The sequence below is a fragment of the Phoenix dactylifera genome, unplaced genomic scaffold, assembly GCF_009389715.1.
Source record: "Phoenix dactylifera cultivar Barhee BC4 unplaced genomic scaffold, palm_55x_up_171113_PBpolish2nd_filt_p 000671F, whole genome shotgun sequence".
NCBI lineage: Eukaryota > Viridiplantae > Streptophyta > Magnoliopsida > Arecales > Arecaceae > Phoenix > Phoenix dactylifera.
Window position 1 is genome coordinate 1,182 of NW_024068058.1, and position 23,470 is coordinate 24,651.

Sequence of the window (23,470 nt, forward strand, 5' to 3'; positions counted from 1 at the left end):
GTAGCAGTTCCGGTCGATCAAAGCAGTCAAAATAAAGCAAGAATCCCTACCCTTTGGATCTGCATTGGACAAGATAGGAAGAGAAAATTCTTTAGGGCTCGTTTGGTTCACGAGAAGCATTTTTTTCCTTAGAAATATGATTCCTAGAAAGAAAATTCCTAAGAAGAGAATGCCTGGGAATGTACTTTTGGCATGTTTGGTTTAACATGGAAAAGTGACAGATTTTTAGAGTGCTTATATTTGGTTGATCATCCACTTTCCTGTAAAAGTTATGTGTAATTTCTATTATACCCTTAATAAAAGTTAGGTCTTTAATGCTTCTTTAATGCTGAAGGGCTTTTTTGGAAAAAAAATAAAGATGGATGATTCCCGCCTCATAGGAAAGTAACTTTCCCATGTTTCTCATGGGAAAGTCTTTCCCATGAAATGTAGGAATCATATTTCCATAGGAATACAATTTTTCATTTTTCTCCTTTGAAAATTCTAACCAAATAAGAGGCATCTTATTACTTTTCCGTTGACCATACTTTTCTCCCTTCTTTTTTCGCAAACCAAACGAGCCCTTAATCATTGGTCTCGGATTTCTAGTCAAAATGGGACGTTTTGAGGGAATTCAACATTCGGCCACGCCACAACAGAGAAAAAAAAGTGTAGGTAGGAGGAAGAAAAAGCCTAAATTATCAAAATAGTGAAAGCGGAATCCAATATCTGTAGCAGGAAAAAACCAATTGCAATTTTTTATCCAAAGTCAAGTTATATGTTCCAAACCCAAACCTAATTCCAAATCCACTTTATCTACACCAATACATTATATTAGGCCTAAAATCAAAGAACATTGATCATTTTTTGAATTGCTATTAGATTTTATTAGTGCTACTCCAATTCGATCTTGCCCATGAGCAAAGGTTTTTGGTTAGTCTATGGTAGACTGGTAAAAGGATGGGAACGGAAACCATAATTATTTGTTGTTTGATTTACTGTACCAATGTTGACCAAAGCACTACAGTTGCATGCGCTACTAGAGAGCATGAAAGAATCCGGGGGTATTCTTGTAGGCAAAAAGACTCGGAGTTTTCTTTTCACCGTTGACAAGAGAATGCAAAAATAGAAAGTGACATTTTATAAAAGTCCCCTTAGTTGTGGATTTTACAAGAAAAAAATCAGATTCTTTCTTTTCTTTCTTTCTTTTAGAGAGACACATCTATTAGTGGGTTTCGGATATTTTGCCCCTATGTTTTAAGTTCAAGATGAATTGTAGTCTAAACAAATTTGTATCAAATATTTGGAATATGTATGTTAAATATCTATAGATATATCATGCATTCACTAGATGTATATCAGCTATTGTTGTACTTAGCCCCAGGTCCAAACTCATTTTGAAACCTTCAATTCGTATATTTTCTGCAAAAAAAAAAGAAATAAAAGCCAATATTTTTCTTGCAAAATCAAATAACTAGGAGCTGATCTGATGAAGTTACTGTCTGATTTTGAGAGCCAGACATGATCTGATAGCTCCCGGGATCTATTTTTGGAGATCCTGACTTATATTTAACTCTCACAGAGATATGGTTATAGACAAATTAAGAAAATCTTGACCGTCCATCCGTACTTCTCTCGGTTACACCATGCCTCGCACTGGTGCGGGACAGCTCGGAAGCTCAAGACCTTAGCCTCATCCGGATAAGAAAGCGGCGGAAGAGTTTGTCTGGAAGCCCGCCACGAAGTGTACGCAAAGAGAAGAGGCGGGACATGGGCTCTCCTCCTCCCTCTCTCTCCTTCCTTCCTCCCTCTTCTCCTTTCTTGTCTCTGGGCTCCTTCTATTCCCATCAAAGCTAATCCATGTAAAATCTCTGGGGTGTTTCGGCTATTTCTGCTTACTCTCGCATTATTAAATTGGGTTTGTTTGAGTAAAATTTCTTTAGTTATCGCTGTTTTGTGTTTTTTTTGGTGATTCTTAATTTGCCTGTGGAATTTCTGTCATACGGATTCTCTTTGGAATCTCCATTATAAGCTTATTCGGGTATTCCTGCAAACACTTGGAAACTTTCTACTTTCCCTTTATTTTTGAGCTTTTCTTTCCTCAGCAAGATAGTATCTTGGCTTTCTTCTTTCTAGATTCTTTCTTGTAGTTGTAGCTCATGTATCTGGATATATTTGAAATTTCGTACGAAATGATATCTCGGACCGGTTCTTAGCTTTTTCTTAGTGCCGGTCTTGGTGTCTCTACTTTTTCTTTCTGTTTTCAGTTTTGCTTCTTTGCTGTCGTAACATTTTTATCTGTTTTTCTGCATAATTTGGTTGTGAAGGTTTTGGAAAAAACTTTTCTGGTTAAGAAAATCAGTTCTTGTGATAATTTTGGGCGTCTAAAAGTAGTGTACAAATAAATCTGCTTTGACATGGTTTCTAGAGAATCTTATCAAGGACGTGTGTGTTTTAACATTGAAGCTCATTTCCCTTCTTCATAGGAATGGGCAAATGTGGCCTAAACCTCATTACTTGTAATTCCTGTCCTTTTCTTTTGAATTCTCTCCCCCTTTCCCATGATTTTCTGGCTCTTGCTAAGTTCTAAAGCTTTTAAATTCTGTTGGATGTATCTTAAATATAGACTTAATTTTCTAAATCTTAATAAGGTTTCTATTGTCTATGTTTCCAGCATTGAGGTTGCACCAGAAAGGCCTCTTTCAAAGGAGGTCTTTAAATGGAGTCAGCATTCCTGCTCCTTTTCCTTTTGGGGAGAAGAGGTCACTGATCACTCGTGCTTCCTCAGAGACTGATGGAAATGATGGAAGTGAACTTGTTCCACCATCTGAAGGGGCAGCAGAGGCTATATCAGTGGAGAACCTTCCTTTGGAGTCAAAAATTGCAGATGATGCTTGAGCAGAAGAGAAGGATGAAGCTGGGCCAAGAAGATAAGGCTTCGCAGGAAGAGGCTTGTACGGAAGCGGCGGATGAGGAAGAGGGCAGATGGCCACCATCGAAGATGAAGAGAACAAGAATGTCTGATCCATGTTGGATCACCTTGCAGGTTTAGAGCTTCCTTTGGCCTTCGCTCATTTTGATTCAATACATTGTTTATTGGCCCAAAACCATGTACATCTTAATGCATTTTGCTTCTTGGTTTTTTGTTAACACTTCAATTGATGTAATAGCTCCTCGATGAAATACTTTAAGAGTTGTCATTTAGTTCCAGAATCAATCGTTCAAAAATGACGATATTAGATGAAGTTAATGTGCTTATTTTGCATATTATTCTTTATATTTGGTTGAGATTTCCACCTTCCAAGTTGCTTAAAGAAATTTTTCTTCCCATCGCTTTTTGTTTTTATTCTTTCCTTAAGCACAACTAAGTATAATCCTTTTGTGTGTAATCATGAAGCAAGTTTTCTTTCTGTTTTTGACATCTAACAGATTATTTGGTTTAGGTGTCCCATGTGTTGATAGTGACTCCCTGTTTCTATATGTAACTTAAGATTGAAAGACAATATATATTCATTAAAATCCTAGTAATGTTTGAATTCATTTAATCAAAACCCTTGGTGGTTGTAGTACATTAGCATGTGAAGTTCAGTTGTGTTGAACTGACCACATACAAGATTTTGGCAATTTTAATTCTACTTATGAGATTCATCCATCCATTGTTATAAGTATTATTTTTACTTTTAGATTAATCTTTATTTGGAGATCTATTCTTTTGTTGAAGTACATGTGTAGTTGTCTCTATTTCACGTTTTTAGAACGTCTACCACCAGCTTTTTGACCTCACCCTGGATCCATAACCTCTTTTTCCCTTTTTTGCCAGGTCACTCAAGAAAGAACAAAATGTGTTATGATCATCTCGAATAAAGTCTTATAATTATTAAATCTTTTTAAAATATTAACAAATTCTTATACTATGATTATCATTTAAAAAGCTCGAAAATAAAGTTTTTGTTTGCTTTAAGTATCTATTTAAAATTAAAAGATTCAACATAGGTGTTTTCCTATTAAATTAATACTATTAGGTCTTTAGACTTCATTTAAAGTAACTTCCATATGCAGTGAAGGCCTACTTCTTTCAGAACACATTCATGTATGTGTGTGTAGAGAGAGAGAGAGAGGGAGAGAGAGAGAGGTAGTAATTAAAGCAGAATGTTCTCCTGTGTACAGACAAGGTTGTTTGTTCCAAAACCTTAAGCTAGAAATTTATCAATTCTTCCTGTGAACAGTAGGGAAAGATACTTCTTGCCTTGACAAATTCTTAATCTTTAAACCTTGTTCTCAACTGTACCAAAAAGAAGTAAAAGAACAACTTGTCCCCAAATAGTGCAAGGATCAAAATAGGGGTTCATCAGCACCTTTCAGCCAAATCTTAGGGTGAGATATTTTCTCCTTTCTGTTTTTGTCCAAAGAAGACATTTTAGTTAAAAATTTCAGAAGAAATAATAAGAAACCTATATAATCAAACATTGGTGTTAGAAAATAGAAAATATTAAACATGTAAGGCTATATTAACAGTAGTTATCTTAGTTGTGTATTGTGAGAATATTCAACACATTAAAATTGTTTTTTTTAAGAAGAAGTCATGATGCTTGTTGAAATGCAGTTTTTACAATGCCCTATATTATATACTTTCAGTTTTATTATAATTTTATAATTTATTAAATTTGTATTAAACATAGCTGCCACTATATCTGCTTAGCGTACGCATTTATGACATGGTAACATACCCCAAACCTTTCCTTCGACAACATCACCCAACACACTTCATACACCTACCCTTCTTACGCAACCTTTTCTTTGAACTCCTGCTATCTCTACAGCTCCTGGGTGGACAGCTGACATTTTGGGGCCGTCCTCTGCATCCAAGTGTTGGTGGAGTCTAAACTGTTCAGTTTTGTATCACATAAAAACTATTTGATTTAATGCTCCAAAGGAATATGGTATGTCAAAATACTCTAGTCTAAAGTGGTTTCCATACTCGTTCTTTTGTTATCTATTTTTTGGGTTGTTTTTTTTTGTTCTTTAACTCTGTAGAGATCTAGCACCTAACCTCGAATAAAACAACACTCTTCTTTTTCCATTTCTTCCTTTTTTTCCCTTTTTTTCAATTTTTGGGCGGCTACTATTCATTGACTCCAATTTTCTGAAAAAGCTAATTTTAAGGTTCCCAAGATCTCGCGTATGTTGTTTTTTTTCCCTTTTCCTATTACAAATATCCCAATCAATCAGATGGATGTTAAACTACAGAAAACCAGAGGCATGCGGATTAGAAGTGACTTCTTTCATTGTCTCTTTGTGAGGTAAGAAAATGAAGGCCATGCTACAATTTAAAATTTTAAATGGGATTTGCTACTCTTTTCTCCGTCTCACTCTTCTTTCCTTGCAAATCCAAGTTATCACAGTTGTTTATTTCAAGTTCAACACCACTTTTGCTTAATATTGCACAGTGTAGTGGAATGCCTCTAATAATGCTGTGATGGATGTTGAAAATAGAGCAATAGTTTTAGATATCTTTTACTTGATAATTTTGAATTGTTTCTATCATATGTTGTTGTCAATGTGGTGCTTGCTAGTATGTGCTGCGCATATTATTTCATTGGGTTTTAACTGATTCTTGTTTCAAGGGAATTTCAACTCCTTTGTCAAAATGGTATAGGTTGAATCTCCAATTAGATTCTTCGTTCATTTGGTGGTGGAAAGGAAGATCGCTTCTTTTGCTAAATTTAGAAATATCTGCAAAACCAGACCAAGGTCGGAGGAATCTGTATCGGGCACCGTACCGGTTCTCCGGTAGGACGACTCGGTACAGGCCATGCCGGAACTATATGGAGAGAGGGCACGACACCGTGGGAGAGAGAAAAAGAGAAAGAGAAGCGAGCAGGGGAGGGAGGGAGGGCTAGCGGACGTTGCGGGGGGCTGGTTGTGCTTTCTGTTACCAAACTATTGTCAAGAAGCCAAAAGGCAATACCTCTATTATTTGCTTAGTATGCTGTGATTTGAATGCATATAATGAGAACCATCATAGGGCATCATAATGGGAGAATAGTTAGCAGAGAATTTCTCACCCTTATACAATATAAGTTTATCATCCCCAAATATATGGAACATGGCTGTTACTTTGATTTTATTATAATACTACATAATTATTTGATGGCCTAAGTGCATAATGTCTCATTGTAATAGATTTATGAGAGTGGAGCTTCTTGAAGCTTGTAGGCTAGACATCATTTGGATATAACAAAATAACATATCGCTGTACTATAGCTTCTCTAATGCTATAAGTGCATAGATCCAAAAATTAGCCAAAATGGTGCCGGGATCTATATCAGTAGCTACCAATTTAGTACCATACCAACATAGTACACTGCAGCATGCCGGTTCCAAACTAGCATGCCATATTTTTTTTTTCAATTTTTTTATGATTAAATTAAAAGTAATCAGTTTTTTATTCTTTCAATGATGTTAAGTCTAATTTGGTATTTTTTTGATGTTTCTATTATCCCAGTAAATCCTAAATGATGTTTCTTGATATTTTTGAGTTTTTTTTTTGCGTTACCACGACATTGTGCTAAAAAATGCTACCTTGGATGCAAAAGTGTGGAAAATCTAGGTCATTAGGTTTGCTACACCCAATTTTTTGCGTTAGTGTCAGTCCGAAACCAAAATATAAGGAAAAAAGTAGTGATCCTAGCTTTGCATACTAGAAGAAGCAATATGAGATATCCTAAAATCCATTAATTAGTGTGTTACAAAATATAAAATGATATAATTAATTACATATATTTAAAGTACAACCTACATATCGGCATCTAAAACCTTATCGACTAGCGATATCTCTCGTAAATATCTGGATTATTAATATAATTAGGAGGTATATCAGCCTATCCCACTAACTAAGCAGCGTTATAGTCCTATACATTCATCTCATTGAGTTTGCACTTTAGGTTATAATTAGTCTCGAATACCTCACTAAAGCTTTGGCACTGAAAGATGTCCTCTAGCTAATAATACGACTGTGGAGAGGCCCATCCGAATATGCCAACAAGAAAATCCGATTTTGTAAGGCGCTTCGGGCTGCATAGTATAGTACCCAATAGAAAACAATGCCTTAGATGCACAATATCCATATTAGTATGAATCATAGGCTACTTGTGGCGGTTGGTAATAGGATCCAACATGCAACTTGGAATCTGATATGTCATGGATCCTACTCCATACAAGGTCATCTATAGCTGCATCGTGCCCTCCTAAATAACCTCAAGGAGTCCGTCTCTTATATACAATTGCATCCTTGTGAGCTTAATTAGCTCATGCATTATAATTCCTATCTTGTGTGGCATACGTAAATGGGGACCCACTAGTGCATCGAAGATCATCTTGTGTCTATCTCAAAATAGTGGTCTTACGTCCCCCACTCCCTCTCTCGCCACTTGATTCATGATCATAAGAAACTGTCATTGCTGCTCTCCCAGATTTCTGAATCTGACTGAACTAACTTTTCCTCCACTCTCTCCATTGGGGTTGCAACTACCTTTTCTTTTCCTTTCAGGCTGCGCTAAGTAGCTACCTACTTTTCCTTCATGCCCCTCTCTGTCTGACTATACTGGAAGGATAGATGTCACCCTTTTGACTGGGTTGACCGAACAGTGTGGTGGCCTCATCTAAGCAAGTTTAGGTTATATCTTTAGGAGGATGTCTTGTATCCGGAGTCATATGATGATCAGCTCTTCAATGATCCCTTTGACTGTGGCTGATCAACTAGAAGCATATATGAAATATTGCGAACTGCCCATTGCTCTGCATCCACCATAAGTTCTCTGGCTACGAAGCTAGTTAGTTATGGAGGGGATCCTAGTTCATCAAGCTTCAGCTCTTACTGGTAGCCTACAAGCCATCTGATCATGGAATCATTCTCATCCTGAACAAAAGCATTATGGATCGAAATCATGTACTTCAGCTACACTTCCTCCAAGATGCACTTCAGCCTCAATCTCATATTGCAGTAAACATATATGAGGTTCTTAAGATGTCTCTATATCAAATGGTTCTGCTTGCTTTGAATGAGGTCAAAGGTGGACTAATTATGCTCACAACCACTCGAGAAGACCATTTAGGAGACGATTCGGATGACTAACCATTTAAGATTTCTCGTCAACAAACTAAGTGAATCCACCATTTAGCTACAAAAGCATCGAAGAAAAGTATATATAATATAATATTATATTAGTAACTATCTAAGGTCAAGTAATAGTTATCATTCATATCTAATATATCTGAATTCATACTTTTCTTACTTACAACAACTGTGGAGACTCCAAAGTTGTCAGTGCCCTCCCTAAATGTTTTCGCTTGTGAAAATGATACGTGTTATAATATATTAATAATTGAAGACATCGGTTAACTTATGCATGTCACTTAAGTTAACTTACTTTTCGTAGACATCGGATCGCGACTTCTGAATCAAGCTCCATTTTGTAGATCATATTATGCAAGATGGTTAGACGTTCCTCATCTATATCGATCCTAAGTAAGGTGTACTAGAACCTCGGGTTTATGTAAAAAGGTGTAGATAGAGTTTGTAATTTTTTTAAATAAAATTATATGAGTACAAGACCAGTCAAATTTTTAATAGTCTTGCTTACCTATTAGATGCAAGTTCTTATCCATTTGATAGTCCCACCACTACTCAATGATGTTGATATAGATTTGCCTTATCTGATACTTTGCCTTAAACCATTGGGCGCACGATCGCATCTAAACTTAAATAAATAAATACAAAATTTGGACCGAGAGTAGTCTTAAATTTTATTTTAACTTTTAAATTTTTTATCCAAAAATATATTTTTAATTTTAAATATTATAGATTTAACAAAAATTAAAAATTTTGGCCCCATATATCTACAACATATCATAATATTATGCCAAAATCAAAAATTTTAGTATAACCTATCTTTATTTTTCAATTTTCTTGATATTTTTTATATTGGAAAAAAAGAAGGAAAGAAATGAGATGGGGAAGAACTACCTTATCTTATTTTAGGTCAAATCCTTCTTTCATCGTCAAAATCATGGATTTTTTTGGTGAAAGAGAGGCGGGAAGGTTTGAAAACGAAAGAGAAGAAAGGTCCGGCTCAGAAAGACTTCTCAAACCTCTCTATTATTGAAAGGGGGAGGGGTGGGACAGAGTAGCTCAGAGTTTGGTACAGGGTGAATTGGATAGTTCGGCCCTCTTTGGCGTACCATGCCCAGACCTTTGACCAGGTCAATCTCAGGTCCAGTTTGTATAATTATAGGCCACAGTCCATGAAACCACCACCAAACAAATTCTGAACTAGCATCAGTTTGCTTAGGACTTACATTTTGTGTGTTGGAAAATGCAAACATACTGGTGTTGGTTTGCTTTTGATTTACCTTTTGTACTGTTAAATTGCATAGATATCCATTATGCAATTTCAATAGATACATGACAGTAGGAAGAAAAAGGGAGGAAAAAAACTGGTAGAACAAGATTTCATAGAGGACACTTCAAAGACTCAAACTTCTTCAAGTTTATAAGATAACAAGAGTTCCCAGATGTATGAATATAAATAGCATAATTTGTATATCCAACCATGATTAGAGGCTGCTTGCTATCAGTTATAAGCAGATATAGCTAATGTCTTCCAGTATATAACAATTGAGGACGAACATACTAACAAATGTGCAAGGCATTAATAAAAGCAAAATAACGTCTTCTAAGTCTGACCAAGTAATCAAACTCAGCGGTGATGTCTGCCAGTATATAACAATTATGCAAGACATTTATAAACAACAAAATAACAGTGTTCTAGGTCCGACCAAGTAATCAAACTCAGAGTACAGATTGTAGCTGGGCTCGTAAAATTAATCTCAATTACCAGATTGACAACCATGTTTACTATCTATAGAAGCACAGTCAGCTTTGCCATCTCCAGTCATTCTGCTGAACCTGTGCATCAACAAGCATTAAGAACCATTTAATACTATCATATGGATCCCAACAGATGACGGGAAAGAGTGGTAAGCTGGCCATAACCAATACAAGAGACTGCCCATCTGAAGTCACACAAAATAAGCTTTGTTAACAAAATAGAACAATCATCATACACTTCAAAGATGCGACTCACAACCAGCAAATTTTTTGTAAAAAAAAAGAATGCTGATATTAGTTCCAAGAAATGAGAGTATAGGATTGTCAAGACAGTTCCAACTGTCTTAATTACTTGTACAGATACTAAATATAAGAATTACCAATTAAACCCAAAAAAGGAAGTTACATCCATTCAAACCTAGAACTTCATTTTCCAAAAAAATGATGAATGGGAATCGTCCACAGCATATCTCAAATGAGATGAAGCCTTATCCATCCCCCATATGTAGCAATCCTGGTCCTCAACAGTGATAGTAGTTCCTTGTGCCGTGACTGTTTCTTCTTGAGCACACGAATATATGCGGACAATCCAAGCCATATAGTTTCTGTCTTCTTTAGTAGAAGAACAGGATGGATATTGAAGCAAAGCCTCATGTCATACATCCGCTTCTTAATGAACTTGTACATATAACTGATGAATAGGTACCCAGATTATTAGCAAAACGAAAGTATGTTGAAATGCAAAAATGTGGCAAATAAATAAATAAATAAATAAATAAATAATAGTCTCAACAACCAGTTTTATGATTACCAGCATAACTATAAAATATAACTCGTGTTCTTACAGATGAGAGAAAGGTGCAATTCGTGGCTACAAAGCTGAAGGGTCATGCTCTAATCTGGTGGCAACAATATCAGCGTAGCAAAGATCGAAGAGGAATCCCAAGAGTCAATACCTGGGCTCAGATGAAATTGAAGCTTGATGAGAAATTTCTTTCCTTGGATTATTCTCAAACTCTCTACCAAAAGTTCCATCAGTTGCATCAGCGTGTGGAGCAAGGTTCACCGGACCGATCGTACCGGCGAGCACCAGCACCGATACGGTTCCGATTCGGTATCGGCTTGGAACCGGTACCGAACCGGAGTCGCGCGCGCGGCCACGCACGCGCGGACATAAAAAAAAAACAAAACAAAAAAAATGCGACAAAAAAAATGCGTCCGCGCGCGCCCGGGACGCGCGCCGACGCGTCAAATGCCACTCTGTGGCATTTAATGCCCCCACACGGGCGGGCACGGTGCCCCGCGCGGGGAACCGCGCTCGGGCGCGATTCCCTGCTGGGGAATCGCGTGCGGGCGCAGTTCCTACACGGGGAATCACGCGCGGGCGCGCGTTCTCCGCTCGCGCGTCCGCGCATGTTTCCCAAAAAAACAAAAAAAAAAACATCCGCGTGCGTCCGCGGACGCGTCAAATGCCACAGAGTGGCATCTGTGGCATTTAATGCCCCCACGCAGGCTGCCAGCCCGCGTGGGCACGGTGCCCCACGCGGGGAACCGCGCTCGAGCGCGATTCCCTGCTGGGGAATCGCGTGCGGCCGCGGTTCCTGCGCGGGGAATCGCGCGCGGGCGCACGTTCTCTGCTCGCGCGTCCACGCACGTTTCCTAAAAAAACAAAAAAAAAATGCGTCCGCGCGAACGCGCGAACGCGTTAAATGCCAAAAGCCACTCTGTAGCATTAAGAGGAGCCCGCGTGGGCGCTCTTCTCCGCGTGCGGGGCGCGCTGCCCCGCACGCCCACCAACGGGGAAAGAGTGGCCGGTACCGGCGGGAACCGGGCCGGTTCGCACCGGTCCAAGTACGGCAGCAATCGATTCCGACCCAGTTTGGGTTGGAACAGTTTTTATACGCTGTACCGTACCGATGCCCGTCGGCACCGGTTCGGTACAGGCTAAACTGACCGGTTCCAATCGGTTCAGCATACCTTGGTGTGGAACAATCTGTTGGTGATTATACAGAGCAATTCTACAAGCTTATGAGTCGTGTGAACTTACAAGAATCTGATGATCAATTGGTGGCCAGATATGTTAGTGGACTGAAATATAATCTCAAAGGCGAGCTGATGATGCATTCGCTTCATTCTCTGGAGGAAGCATATCAAAAGGCATTGAAGGCAGAAGAGAATAAAATGGAGTTCATACCGAAAAGGTGAAAGCTCAAAAGGGGTGAAAAAGAAGGGTAAGAAGTTGGCTCCTATCTCTGAAAAACAAACCCAACATCAGGGTGGAGGGAGTAAGGAGAGTGGGTAGTTTCATTCATCTTCGAACAAATATTTTTGGTGTGGTGAATCTGGGCATAGATCCTATGAATGTCCAAAGAAGAAAGCTGAATTGCATCTCGTGGAAGAAGAAGATGAAGAGCCAATTTATGATGAAGAACCAGAGGCTGATCTTAATAAAGAATATTGTGAAGGTGATTGTGATGCGGAAAGTCTTGTAATCCGGCAAGTGCTGACTATTCAAGAGACTGATAGATGGTCGAGGCATAACACTTTTCGAACCTATTGTCTTTCTTATGGAAAGAAGTGCATCTTGATGATTGATTCGGAAAGTTGTGAGAACATGGTGTCAAAAGTAGTGATAGAAAAGCTGAAGCTTTCTTGTGAACACCATTCAAAGCCTTACAAGGTTTTCTGGTTCAAAAAGGGTGGAGAAATCATGGTGACTCAGAGATGCAAAGTTAAGTTTGCTAGTGGCAAGTATGAAGATGAAATTTATTTTGATGTGCTGCCCATGGATGCCTGTCATTTGCTTCTTCGCAGACCATGGCAGTTTGATAGGAATGCTTATCATAATGGGAGGAAGAACACTTACACTATTATCCATAACAAAGTGAAGTATGTTTTGACCCCTATGAAAGACATTCTAAATAGTGTGCCTTCTTCAAACCAGATCAGCTTATTATCTTACAAGGAATTTGAAGAGTCCTACAAAAAAGATGGTATTGTTTATGCTCTAGTTGCTGCAGAAAAAAGTGAAGAACTTGAAACAGAAGTTCCGGACGAAGTTCGAGGCTTATTGGATAGATTCAAAGGCTTAGCTCCTACTGACCTTCTTGTTGGTTTACCACCACTTCGAGACATTCAGCATCGAATTGATTTCATTCCAGGTGATATTCTTCCTAATTTGCCTCATTATAGAATGTCTCCTAATGAGCATGCTGAATTACAAAGGCAAATCATTGATTTATTGCAAAAGGGATTGATTAGAGAGTCACTTAGTCCTTGTGTTATCCCTGCCCTTTTAACTCCTAAGAAAGATAAAACATGGAGAATGTGTGTTGATAGTAGAGCTATAAACAAGATTACAATCAAGTATAGATTTTTCGTCCCTAGACTTGATGATATGCTGGATGAGTTGGCTGGTGCAAAGATGTTTTCTAAAATTGATTTACGGAGTGGTTATCACCAAATCCGAATTAGAAAAGGTGATGAGTGGAAAACAGCCTTTAAAACCAAAGATGGTTTGTATGAGTGGCTGGTTATGCCATTTGGATTATCAAATGCCCCCAGCACTTTCATGAGGCTTATGACTCAAGTTTTGAAGAACTTCATGGGAAAGTATGTTGTAGTGTATTTTGATGACATCCTGGTTTATAGCAAGGATAGTGTACATCATGTGAATCACCTATCCAATGTTTTCAAAGTGCTCCATGAAAACCAGTTGTATGTGAATCTGAAGAAGTGCTCTTTCATGACTAATAAAGTTGTATTTCTAGGCTATGTTGTTAGTGCAGATGGCATGAAGATGGATGACGAGAAGGTAAAAAAGGCTATTCTTGATTGGCCTACGCCTAGAAATCTAACTAACGTGAGAAGCTTTAATGGTTTGGCATCATTCTAAGGAGATTCATCTGATACTTCAGTACCATTGCTGCTCCAATGATGGACGTTCTAAAGAAGAAGAAATCTCAATGGGCCAATGAGGCTGAAAGAAGTTTCCAAGAGTTGAAGTCTAAACTTGTTGAAGCACGGGTCCTAGCACTACTAGATTTCTCTAAGCCATTCCAAGTGGAGTGTGATGCTTCCAAAGTTGGTATAGGAGCTGTTCTCTTGCAAGGGGAAAGATCTGTTACTTATTTTAGTGAGAAATTCAGTAATGCAAAGCTGAAATATTCAACCTATGACAAGAAGCTATATGCAATTGTTCAAGCCTTGCGGCATTGGGAACATTATCTTATTGGTGTCGAATTTGTGCTCTATTCCGACCATGAAGCTTTGAGATTCTTGAATGGCCAAAAGAAGCTGAATTCTCGCCATGCTGGTTGAGTATCATACCTTGAGAAGTTTTCTTTTGTTCTATCTACACCATAAAGCCGGTTCATCAAACAAAGTTGTTGATGCTTTGAGTCGACGGCATAGTTTGTTGATAACACTCTCTTATGAAATTACTGGCTTTGATCTCTTACCAGATTATTATGTTGCAGATCCATTCTTTAAAAGGATGTTGCAGAATTTGAATAATGAGAAGAGTAAACACTATTTGCTGATCAATGGCTATTTATTCCAAGACAATCAACTTTGTTTGCCAGAGGGATCTTGGAGATTATTTGTTATTGCAGAATTACATGCTGGCGGACTTGGTGGATATTTTGGAAGAGACAAGACTGAAGCTCTTGTGAAGCTGCAATACTTTTGGCCTACCCTGAAGCGTGATATTTCTCGGTTTGTGCAAAATTGTCTTGTATGTCAAAAGGCCAAAGGGGGAGTCCAAAATACTTGTTATTATCAGCCCTTACCAATCCCTAATGCTCCTTGGGAAGACATATTAATGGACTTTGTTCTTCGTTTGCCTAGAACACAGCATGGGTTTGATTGCATTTTTGTGGTGGTGGATCGATTCTCTAAGACGGCTCACTTTATAGCATGTAAGAGCTCTACTGATGCATCTCACATGGCTACTTTGTTTTTCAGAGAACGGTGTTCCAAAGTCCATAACTTGATATCATGATGTAAAGTTTGTTGGTCACTTCTGGAGGATGCTATGGAAACTTTTGGGAACTCGATTGCAATTCTCCAGTGCTTACTATCCTCAGACTGCGGACAAACTGAAGTAGTGAATAGATCCCTGGGGAACTTGCTGAGAAGCTTAGTGGGAGAGCACCCAAAGAAGTGGGAATTTGTCATTCCTCAAGCTAAATTTGCTTATAATAGTTCAGCCAGTCGATTAACGAAGAAGCCTCCATTCGAAGTTGTCTATGGCAGAAATCCAAGTCATGTTCTTGATCTCTTGCCACTACCAAATCAAACAAGAGTGAGTATGGAAGCTGAATAGTTTGCTGAGCACATAAAGGAGGTCCATAAACAAGTTCGACATCAACTGCAGCAATCTACTCAAATGTACAAGTCACAAGGTGATGTTCATCGAAAGAAGTTAGAGTTCAAGAAAGGAGATTTGGTCATAGTATATTTGAGGAAGGAAAGATTTTCTATAAGTACTTATAATAAGCTGAAACAGAGAAAGTTTGGACCTTATCGGATTTTGAAGAAGTTGGGTCCAAATGCCTACTGAATTGAACTACCTGAAGGATTTTCAACCAGTCCTACCTTCAACATATGTGATCTTTATCCTTATTATGGAGATAAGGAGAAGATTGTGTTTCAACCGAAAGACTTCGAGTGTCGCCTCTCTAATCCTCCGCATGAGTCTGTTGATGTTTTGAATGTACGTTCTATCACGACTCGGCATAGCACTTATACACAATACTTGGTCCATTAGCAAGGAAAGCCAAATTCTGTGGATGCATGGATTTCAAGTGAGGAGCTCAAGAAACTGGATCATCTGCTTTGGGAAGACCTGAATTCCAACTCGAAGGCGAGTTCTTTTCAAGCTAGGAAGAATGATGCAGGAGCAGCAAGGGTCGACTCATTGCTTTCAAGAGTCGACTCATGTGTAGCGGGGGTTAACTCATTTCTTTCAAGAGTCGACTCATGTGTAGCAGAGGTTGACTCATTGCTTTCATGAGTCGATTCGTATTTAGTGAGTCGTCCTTTGATCCTGGCAGCATGACAAAGTTGGTTTTAAATTAATTCTGGGAACAATATATGGTTAATCAGCTAGCATGCCATATACCATTGGAAAGCTCTACGCCTCTAGTTTCCATGCACCTGATCTCGTGCCATTTGAAAATTCCTAGAGAAAGTTATGGCATTTTTACTACAGCACGTCTGGACTAGCAGCGCCCAGCGAAGTGCATTTAATTTGGTCTTTTTCCAGCACATAGTTTCATTTCTCTAAGTGTCTTTTGGTATTTCTAAATATTGGAACATGTAACAAGACTCCCATCAATGTGTTTCAGCACTGTTTTGTCTTACCTATGCTTGGAGGGATGTTCCAAGATAGCATAAAACTGGTACATGAATGAAATGAAAAACAGAGTTGTTATTTTCAGAATTTCTTTCCAGCAAGCCTTTCTTGCTTTTGTGAGTTGAGTGGCATCCTCCTACCAATCAAGCGCGTGGCTTGGTCGCATCGAGTGGCATCTGCAATTAGTAGCGTCGAGTGGCATCCGCTACCCCTGGTTGAGTGGCATCCCAAGATCATCTTTTTCCTTGGTTGAATCATTTTGGTTTGGCAAAGACTTACAGGTTTCAGCCTGCATCACTCTCCCTCTCTCTTCCTCCCTTCTTTTCTCCCTCTCCCCCTCCCTCTCCTTATTTTTGGTATAATCCGGAGTAATACAATACGGACCCATACCATACCAAACCTATCACCAGCTAGTACAACCTTTGCTGCTAGTTCCGCAAGCCTTCTTACAAATAACTCTTCAAAATCATATTTGAAATATTGATTTAGAAAATGATTTGCATATGACTGTAAGGAATTAGATGTATAATTTTGATTATAAAATATTATATTTGTTAAATAAGTTATTTTGTATTGTGCATCCATAAATTGTTCAAAGTTTATTTGTTATACTTGCTTGATCTCTTTGATTATGGTTATTGGTTTCTTACTAGGCTTTTAGCTCACTCTTCTTCTGTCTCTTTTTCAAAGCCTGAGGCGTAGGAAGGGATAGATAGAGGTTGGACAATGAGCTTAGAACAAGGTCCGAGACTTGGTTGGGCCAACCTAACATTTATAATTTCATTTAAATCCCTCCTTTATGCGTTGGTTTTGTAGAACTAATTAGACCTTTAAAAAAAATTTGTAGTTATATTGACAAAATTATAGTTTTACCTTGATGTTTAACTTGTCGTTATTTAGTGAATATTGGAAATGGTTATCCTGCCTGTGTTATTGAACTATTGTTAGTTTGGTTGTATTTATGATGTTTGATAGGTTGTCACCTTGCATGCTCGTGGGGCCAGCCCTATATGTATGCGGCGAGCTGTTGCATCCCTCAGTGTGTGCTTTTGGTCAGAGGCATGACAATGACTTTCTTTTCTTTAAATTCATTTAGCAAAAGATATAGCCAACAATTGTTAGATCAGCTTGTTGGCACCTCTCTTAAAGGCTTGCCCTTGGGGGAGAGATCCAGGTTCCAAACCTAGAGGTGGCACATTACCACCATGTTGATTAAAAAAGGAAAAAACAAAAGAAATAAATAACGAATGATAAGAAGCATATAATAACTAAGATTGCATCATTTGCCTCTTTGCAATCATTCTCTTAAAGATCACATAACATCATAGCCATGACACTAGCTAGGAATAGTGAGAAACAACAGAACTTGAGGAATCCCCATCTCCACTGAGCATCATGTCGCCTCAAAAAATTGTTATACCCCGATGAATTTCCCAACCTCTGGTTTACAAAACTCATGAGGTGTGTGCAATTAAAGGTGTGGGATCATTATGCAGGTCTCCATCCAAATGTTGGCTACATATTATGATCAAAACATCTAGTAGAGTTTGGATCATCTCCAATTCAGCACTGAACTGGAGATGTACAGTCTTCCAATCACATCCATCCATCTACAACATGATAGCCGTGATTGCCTGGATTCCATATGGTACATGGGACATTGCACTGCATGCACCATGTGAGGCCCATGCAATTGACTGTCATGCAATACACAGATGGTTGTGACTGCAAAACTGGACTTCTCCAGTTCATCCACAAAGTGGAGAGGATCCTGATTCTCTATGGTGACTTCAGTCATTTTCAGTTATCCCACATTAAACATGCCAAACAGCAGGACCTTCTAAGGAAAAAATTCAAATGGCAGATTTCGAGATTGCTGACAGTTTTTTTTTTCAAGTTGGCTTTTGCATCGTGTTGATCATTTCTTGTAGTGATGAGATTAAATTGCTAGAGGTGGTGATGGGATCCATACCTGAAAGACCACTCAAGTATCTTGAGAAGGTAACTTGCACTAGGATTGATTATGTCCGAAATGCTACAAATATAGCAGTGGAACTTCATTGCACCAAGTAAGAAGGCCTGATATGCATTCAATCTGACAATGGCAGGCGAATTGATGTTGGAGTCGTACAGTATAGGATGGCACTTTATCCGCACATGATCACACAACTTGGCTTTCAGATGATGCATTGGTTTAGCACATGCATTAACTGTAATAGTGGAGCTTATAGTAGTTCTGCAGTACCTATAACACAGTTTTCAAGATTGGTTAAATCTGATAAATGAAACACATGAAATGTTTGAAACAAATTTGCAAAAGGTCCCGGTGACAAGTTGAGTAACAGAAGGGCATATATGACAGATTTACCTTGTGTAATCTGCTTGAATTTCCAGAGTGCGACAGTTGATAAGCAAGCCACTCCAGGGAAGAAATGATATACCATCTTCACCAGTATACACCCTGTTTACCAGATGCCTGTTTTGTCCCAAATCAAAATTCACCCCAAATTTGTTATCATTCATGTAGCAGTTGTATTCTCTGAACCCTCTTCTCAGCCTGTAGAAGAAATTGCTTGCCTGCTCCTTCGAGGTAGATATAAAAAGAATATCATCAGTGAACCTCAACAAAAGATGGTCTAGCAGCAAAGATGAATTCTCATTGTTTGCTCCAGCGACACAAACATTTGCTGCAAGATCATTATGGCGCCAATGCCTCTTATCTATAACCATACCACACTCTTTGCCCAAATCATTTGTACAAGATTGCCCTAAAAAGGTTGCATCATCTTTGACAGGTTTTATGCCATGAAATAATTTTTCATCAACCATATATTTACCATTCAACAGCCTGTGTGCCTTTTCAAGATATGGAAAAATCACGTTCCTTTCCATGTGACCATAGTAAAATGAACAAAGAAGGGAAGATAACAAACTTCCCTGAGATATGCCAACCTTTTGTAAATAAAAATTCCGCCCAACTTGCAACACATTGCGCTTCAAATGTTCACCAAGAAGACTACAAATCTCCTTTTTCTTGATCCTTTTATATGTCCCCTAAAATTATCCAGCCAACAAAATATCTCAGATGTAATGAACTTCTTCATCAACAAAAGAAAATGAGTAATTGAGATTATGCAGTACTTGTCATCAGTTGCACGCAGGTATTTCCAATAAGCAATATATTGCATATCAGGTAAAATTATAGGCCTTTTGAAAATTGGTAAGACAATTAATAACACTCAACTAAGGCAAAGGCCAGTAAGAAGACAGGAGGGCATGCGTGTGCTCTTGGATATACCTGTATTTTTATTTTTCTTTAACAGAGCAATGACTCCAGTATAACATATCAATTATATATATATAATTGATATAAAAAGCACGAGAGAAAATTATTCACATGATCATGTATGATGATACTGCAGATATTTTTTTATGATTTTGGACAATAACGATAACTGTCTTAAAATTTGAATACAAGTTTCTTTTGACATTATTTGCTTGAGAGTACTGTAGACAAAAATCAAAAGACGTATTCAAAAAATACCTGATCAATGAAAATGTTGTTGGATGATGACAACCGAATGGAAGTCTCAGAATTTGAGCAACCATTTTCCTTGGTACAAAAATCAGAAGATACTTGGTCATAAAGGGTCCTTATGGACGACTTCTTGCAAACAACCCGTGCCTGTTTTCTCAGTATGTATTCATCATTTCTTATAACACCTCTCATTATACGAATTAGCATATCCAGATCAATGGAGTCGAATGCCTTCAGTACATCAGCAACAACAATGAATACCTCAGGCATCCTTGTTGATCTATTTTTCACTTTACAAAGAAATTGATGTACTTTCTGGTAGACATCATTGTAATCAAACACAGAAGATCCTATTAACTGTGGATGTTCAACCTTTATTATTCTCAGGATCGCATGCAGTTCACGTAGAGCAGAATTCACAGACTTGTAATGAACAGGCCTACTCCTACCGCTCATCTGTTTGCAATGCATTCCTGCTCTTTCCTCCATTGCAGTAAGTTTTAACGAAGATCCATGATTACGAAGCCTTACCTTAGATGGTGCTCTAAGGTTTGCTAAAGGCCGGACACTAATCCCTTTCGGAACATATCTAACCTTTGAAAAACCAAAAGATCTTCCTCTCATTATATGTTCGAAGGTTGCAGGATCAAGTAGGCTGTAGTTCTGGTCATTCAAGTGATTAGTGGATCTTTCAGTTAATATTCTCCACACTGGCTTTGGATAATAAAATACATCATTCTTTCTGGACTCTCTTTCTGTTACGTAAAAGTTGGCAGCAATTATGGGTACCACCATATAAGAAAAGAACCAATGAATCCATCTAAGGAAGAAATTGTTGTGAAGTATCATTATATCACTGGGTTTTCTGATCTCTTTCCATAGGCTTTCACTATTACCAAATCTGAATTCGGCCTTATTATTGCAGCAGTGAGAGTCTCTAACTTTTGATAAAAATGGATAGCATGAAGTTTTCAGTCCATGAATGCATTGTTTCAGCTGAAAGTTTTCAAATCTATGCAAGCTGATAAACTTTGAAATATTTTTCCGTAAGGATCTCCAAGTTGAAGAATTTCCAAGCAGAAATGGAGGAACTATGCTCCGTGCAACAGCCCACACAAAGGAAACCACTTCCTGATGTCTACAATAAGATTCAATTGGATCAAACTTTAGATCAAAAACTTTCGGCAAATGTTCACAAGGCCGCTCTTTTTGCTCAGAATTTTCATGATGCATAACGCTTGATGGGCATTGCAACCTAGAGTAGATTTCCTTGAACATCTTCAGCGACGAAAATGTTCCTTTTCCCACCTGCTTGTGAAAGTTCAGGAAAAAATTTCACAACTATTAAATATTGATCTTTTCTGTTAGTAGCCAACCAGAAAATTGTAAATCACAAGGTAAGAAACTAGCATGGAGGCAATAGAGTAGCATATTATATAGCTCAATCATATGAATTATCAACATGCCCAGCAACCTTTTTCCATCATTAATTAAGTTCCGACCAGAAGAACATGAGCAAAGATGATGATAGGCTAGTAATTCTTTTAATGTTCTAGAAGCTTGTGGGCAGTAAACTGGTGGGAATGGCCTCATGGGGCTGACTGATGCTTAGGTGTTAGGCAAACGCCCAGAGGTCAAGGCAGCCCAAAACCAATAAATTCATAAAAATATATTTAAAAAGAGAAATTTAATAACATAAAATTGGAACACATCAAATAACATATAGTTAGTCAATGAAATACCAACTTGGCAACAATAAATTATTAATAAATTGATCCCACCCTCCATTCATACTCAAACGTGACAGAAAACATTGACATTTGCACCAAAGCAGCTGCTAGATAACACTATTTAGGTGGCCAAGATGGCAATTTTCTGAACGTTGTTAATATTTTGATAAGGTACTTCAGATGACAATGAGGGGGAAAAATCTTTTAACAACTCACAACTTCTATACAAACTAACACTTGACCAAAGAAAAAGAGGAGGAAAGAAATAAACTGGACTAGATTAGATGAAGCTATTATAGGAATTGATTTCAGATTAATATAAAAAGGTATCAAAAAGCCATGTCACAATGTCCATCTTCCTTTTAGATATACATTTGTTTTTAGTACCCAGCATACATATACAATGGCATAGACGAGGACAGCCCATCAACTGGATCTAGGATACATGCGCCCAGACTCCCTAGTTCACCATTGCTTTTGTAAACAATTTCATGTCCATGAAAAGGGAAACGATCCCTAAGTACCACCTAATTGTTTCCATTTGATTTTTCTTTGGGATTCTACACTTTTTGACCCATTGTTGCAATCCACAAACCATTCCCCAGCAAGGTCATTCTGCTGTAATTTCTGTGCTCAAACCATATGATACAGATTCTACAATTACTTTTATAAGCAGCAACAAGAAAAAGAAAATATCAGCAAAAAAGACAAAGGGGTGAAAGAATAAAGCCAAAAAATCAAAAGTACATCTAAAGACAAGGAAATGAATTTGCTTTATTCATGAAAGAAACATCAGTGATTATGTTCCCCGTATTTACCATGTGTCTCCCTTCACTTTAGTTTACCGTATACTATAAATTTAACTTTCTGTACCCCTCATTGCATAACCATCTACCATGTGATGAAGTAAAGAACCTAACCAAGCTCTTAAATGGTTTACTCTTAATTTATACTCCACTAGTGCAACTAATAACAACCAGAGCCATCAAGCTTGTCACAACCATTTAGGAGGCCAGCTTTGTGAAACCCTTCATGCTTACCATCTTTATTAAGGAAACTTATAAAGTGATTGAGATCTTTTCCAAAAATTTTTAATTCTTGTTAGTTTAGATCTTCCTCAGCCTCTCGCCACAAATTCAGGCACCTTCAAAAATTGCAACTTCCTCATGTATTTTGTTCTGGTCTAACTACATCAGCAAATTCTCCATCACTCTGTCCTCAGTTGCTGCCACTGCTATGTCCCTCCATTGTTTTTCCTGTATCCTTGTTTGACCATATACCAATTTCAACACTCATTTCTACCCCCTCCATCATTGTTACTAGGACTTATTTGCCAGCATTATATTTTTCTTATGAATTTTTAAATCATCAAGGTTTAAGTTGGTCGTGTAGCAAACCAAACACACCACCACAATTTGGTGTCAGGTAGAAAAGTGGAGGGTTTATGTTAATAACTCATTGTAGAGAGAAGTGAAGTAATTAAGCCCCTGTAGTACTGGCATCCCGAGATTTATTTCATTGCACTGACTTCAAAACATGCATCTCAACATGCTGTCAATTGCATATCATTGTGAGGCAGGTTTATACTTTCATCTTCTTTGATCTGCCATTCCAATTTATTAGTCGGTCAACTTAATTTCAAGAAAACTCCTCATCAAGGCTGTCTTCATACACTATACATGAAAAACTATATCGAACAGCAAAAGTTGCCTAGTTGGATTATTCTAGAGGATCATTCAGATTTAAACAAACTGGAAACCTACAGTTAGAGGTCGAGAGGGACCAGAAAGAGAGAGAGAGAGAGAGAGAGAGGGTCCTGATATAACAAAGAATGATACGAGAGGAAGCAGAAACTGCATGCTGGTTTTCTTCAAGTGTTAACCTCTATTCATTTAGCGATCGGTTTATTACTTATTAGAGCAAAAATGATGAATTCATACCCAAAAATGACAACAGGGAAATTGATGTTAACCTTC

The 23,470-nt window shown here is 38.1% G+C and overlaps 1 protein-coding gene and 1 long non-coding RNA gene across 4 annotated transcripts in view; one reads left to right on the top strand and one right to left on the bottom strand.

Moving 5' to 3' along the window:
* The first annotated feature begins 1,797 nt into the window (after positions 1-1,797).
* LOC120106872 lies at positions 1,798-2,985 on the top strand. Its single transcript, XR_005508868.1, has 2 exons — positions 1,798-1,841; positions 2,654-2,985. It is a non-coding gene; the product is annotated as an uncharacterized LOC120106872 (long non-coding RNA).
* Positions 2,986-9,628: 6,643 nt separating this feature from the next.
* LOC103710690 (telomerase reverse transcriptase-like) overlaps positions 9,629-23,470 on the bottom strand; it is a 63,336-nt gene continuing 49,494 nt past the window's right edge. For 2 of the 3 annotated variants that reach the window (XM_039119972.1, XM_039119971.1), the window contains exons 10-13: positions 19,771-21,072; positions 18,595-19,280; positions 18,199-18,471; positions 10,060-10,559 (exon numbers count right to left, since the gene is read on the bottom strand). In XM_039119972.1, coding sequence (XP_038975900.1) covers positions 10,340-10,559; positions 18,199-18,471; positions 18,595-19,280; positions 19,771-21,072 — 2,481 coding nt within the window. In that variant the 3' untranslated portion in view covers positions 10,060-10,339. The other variant, XM_039119973.1, reaches the window with a different exon arrangement.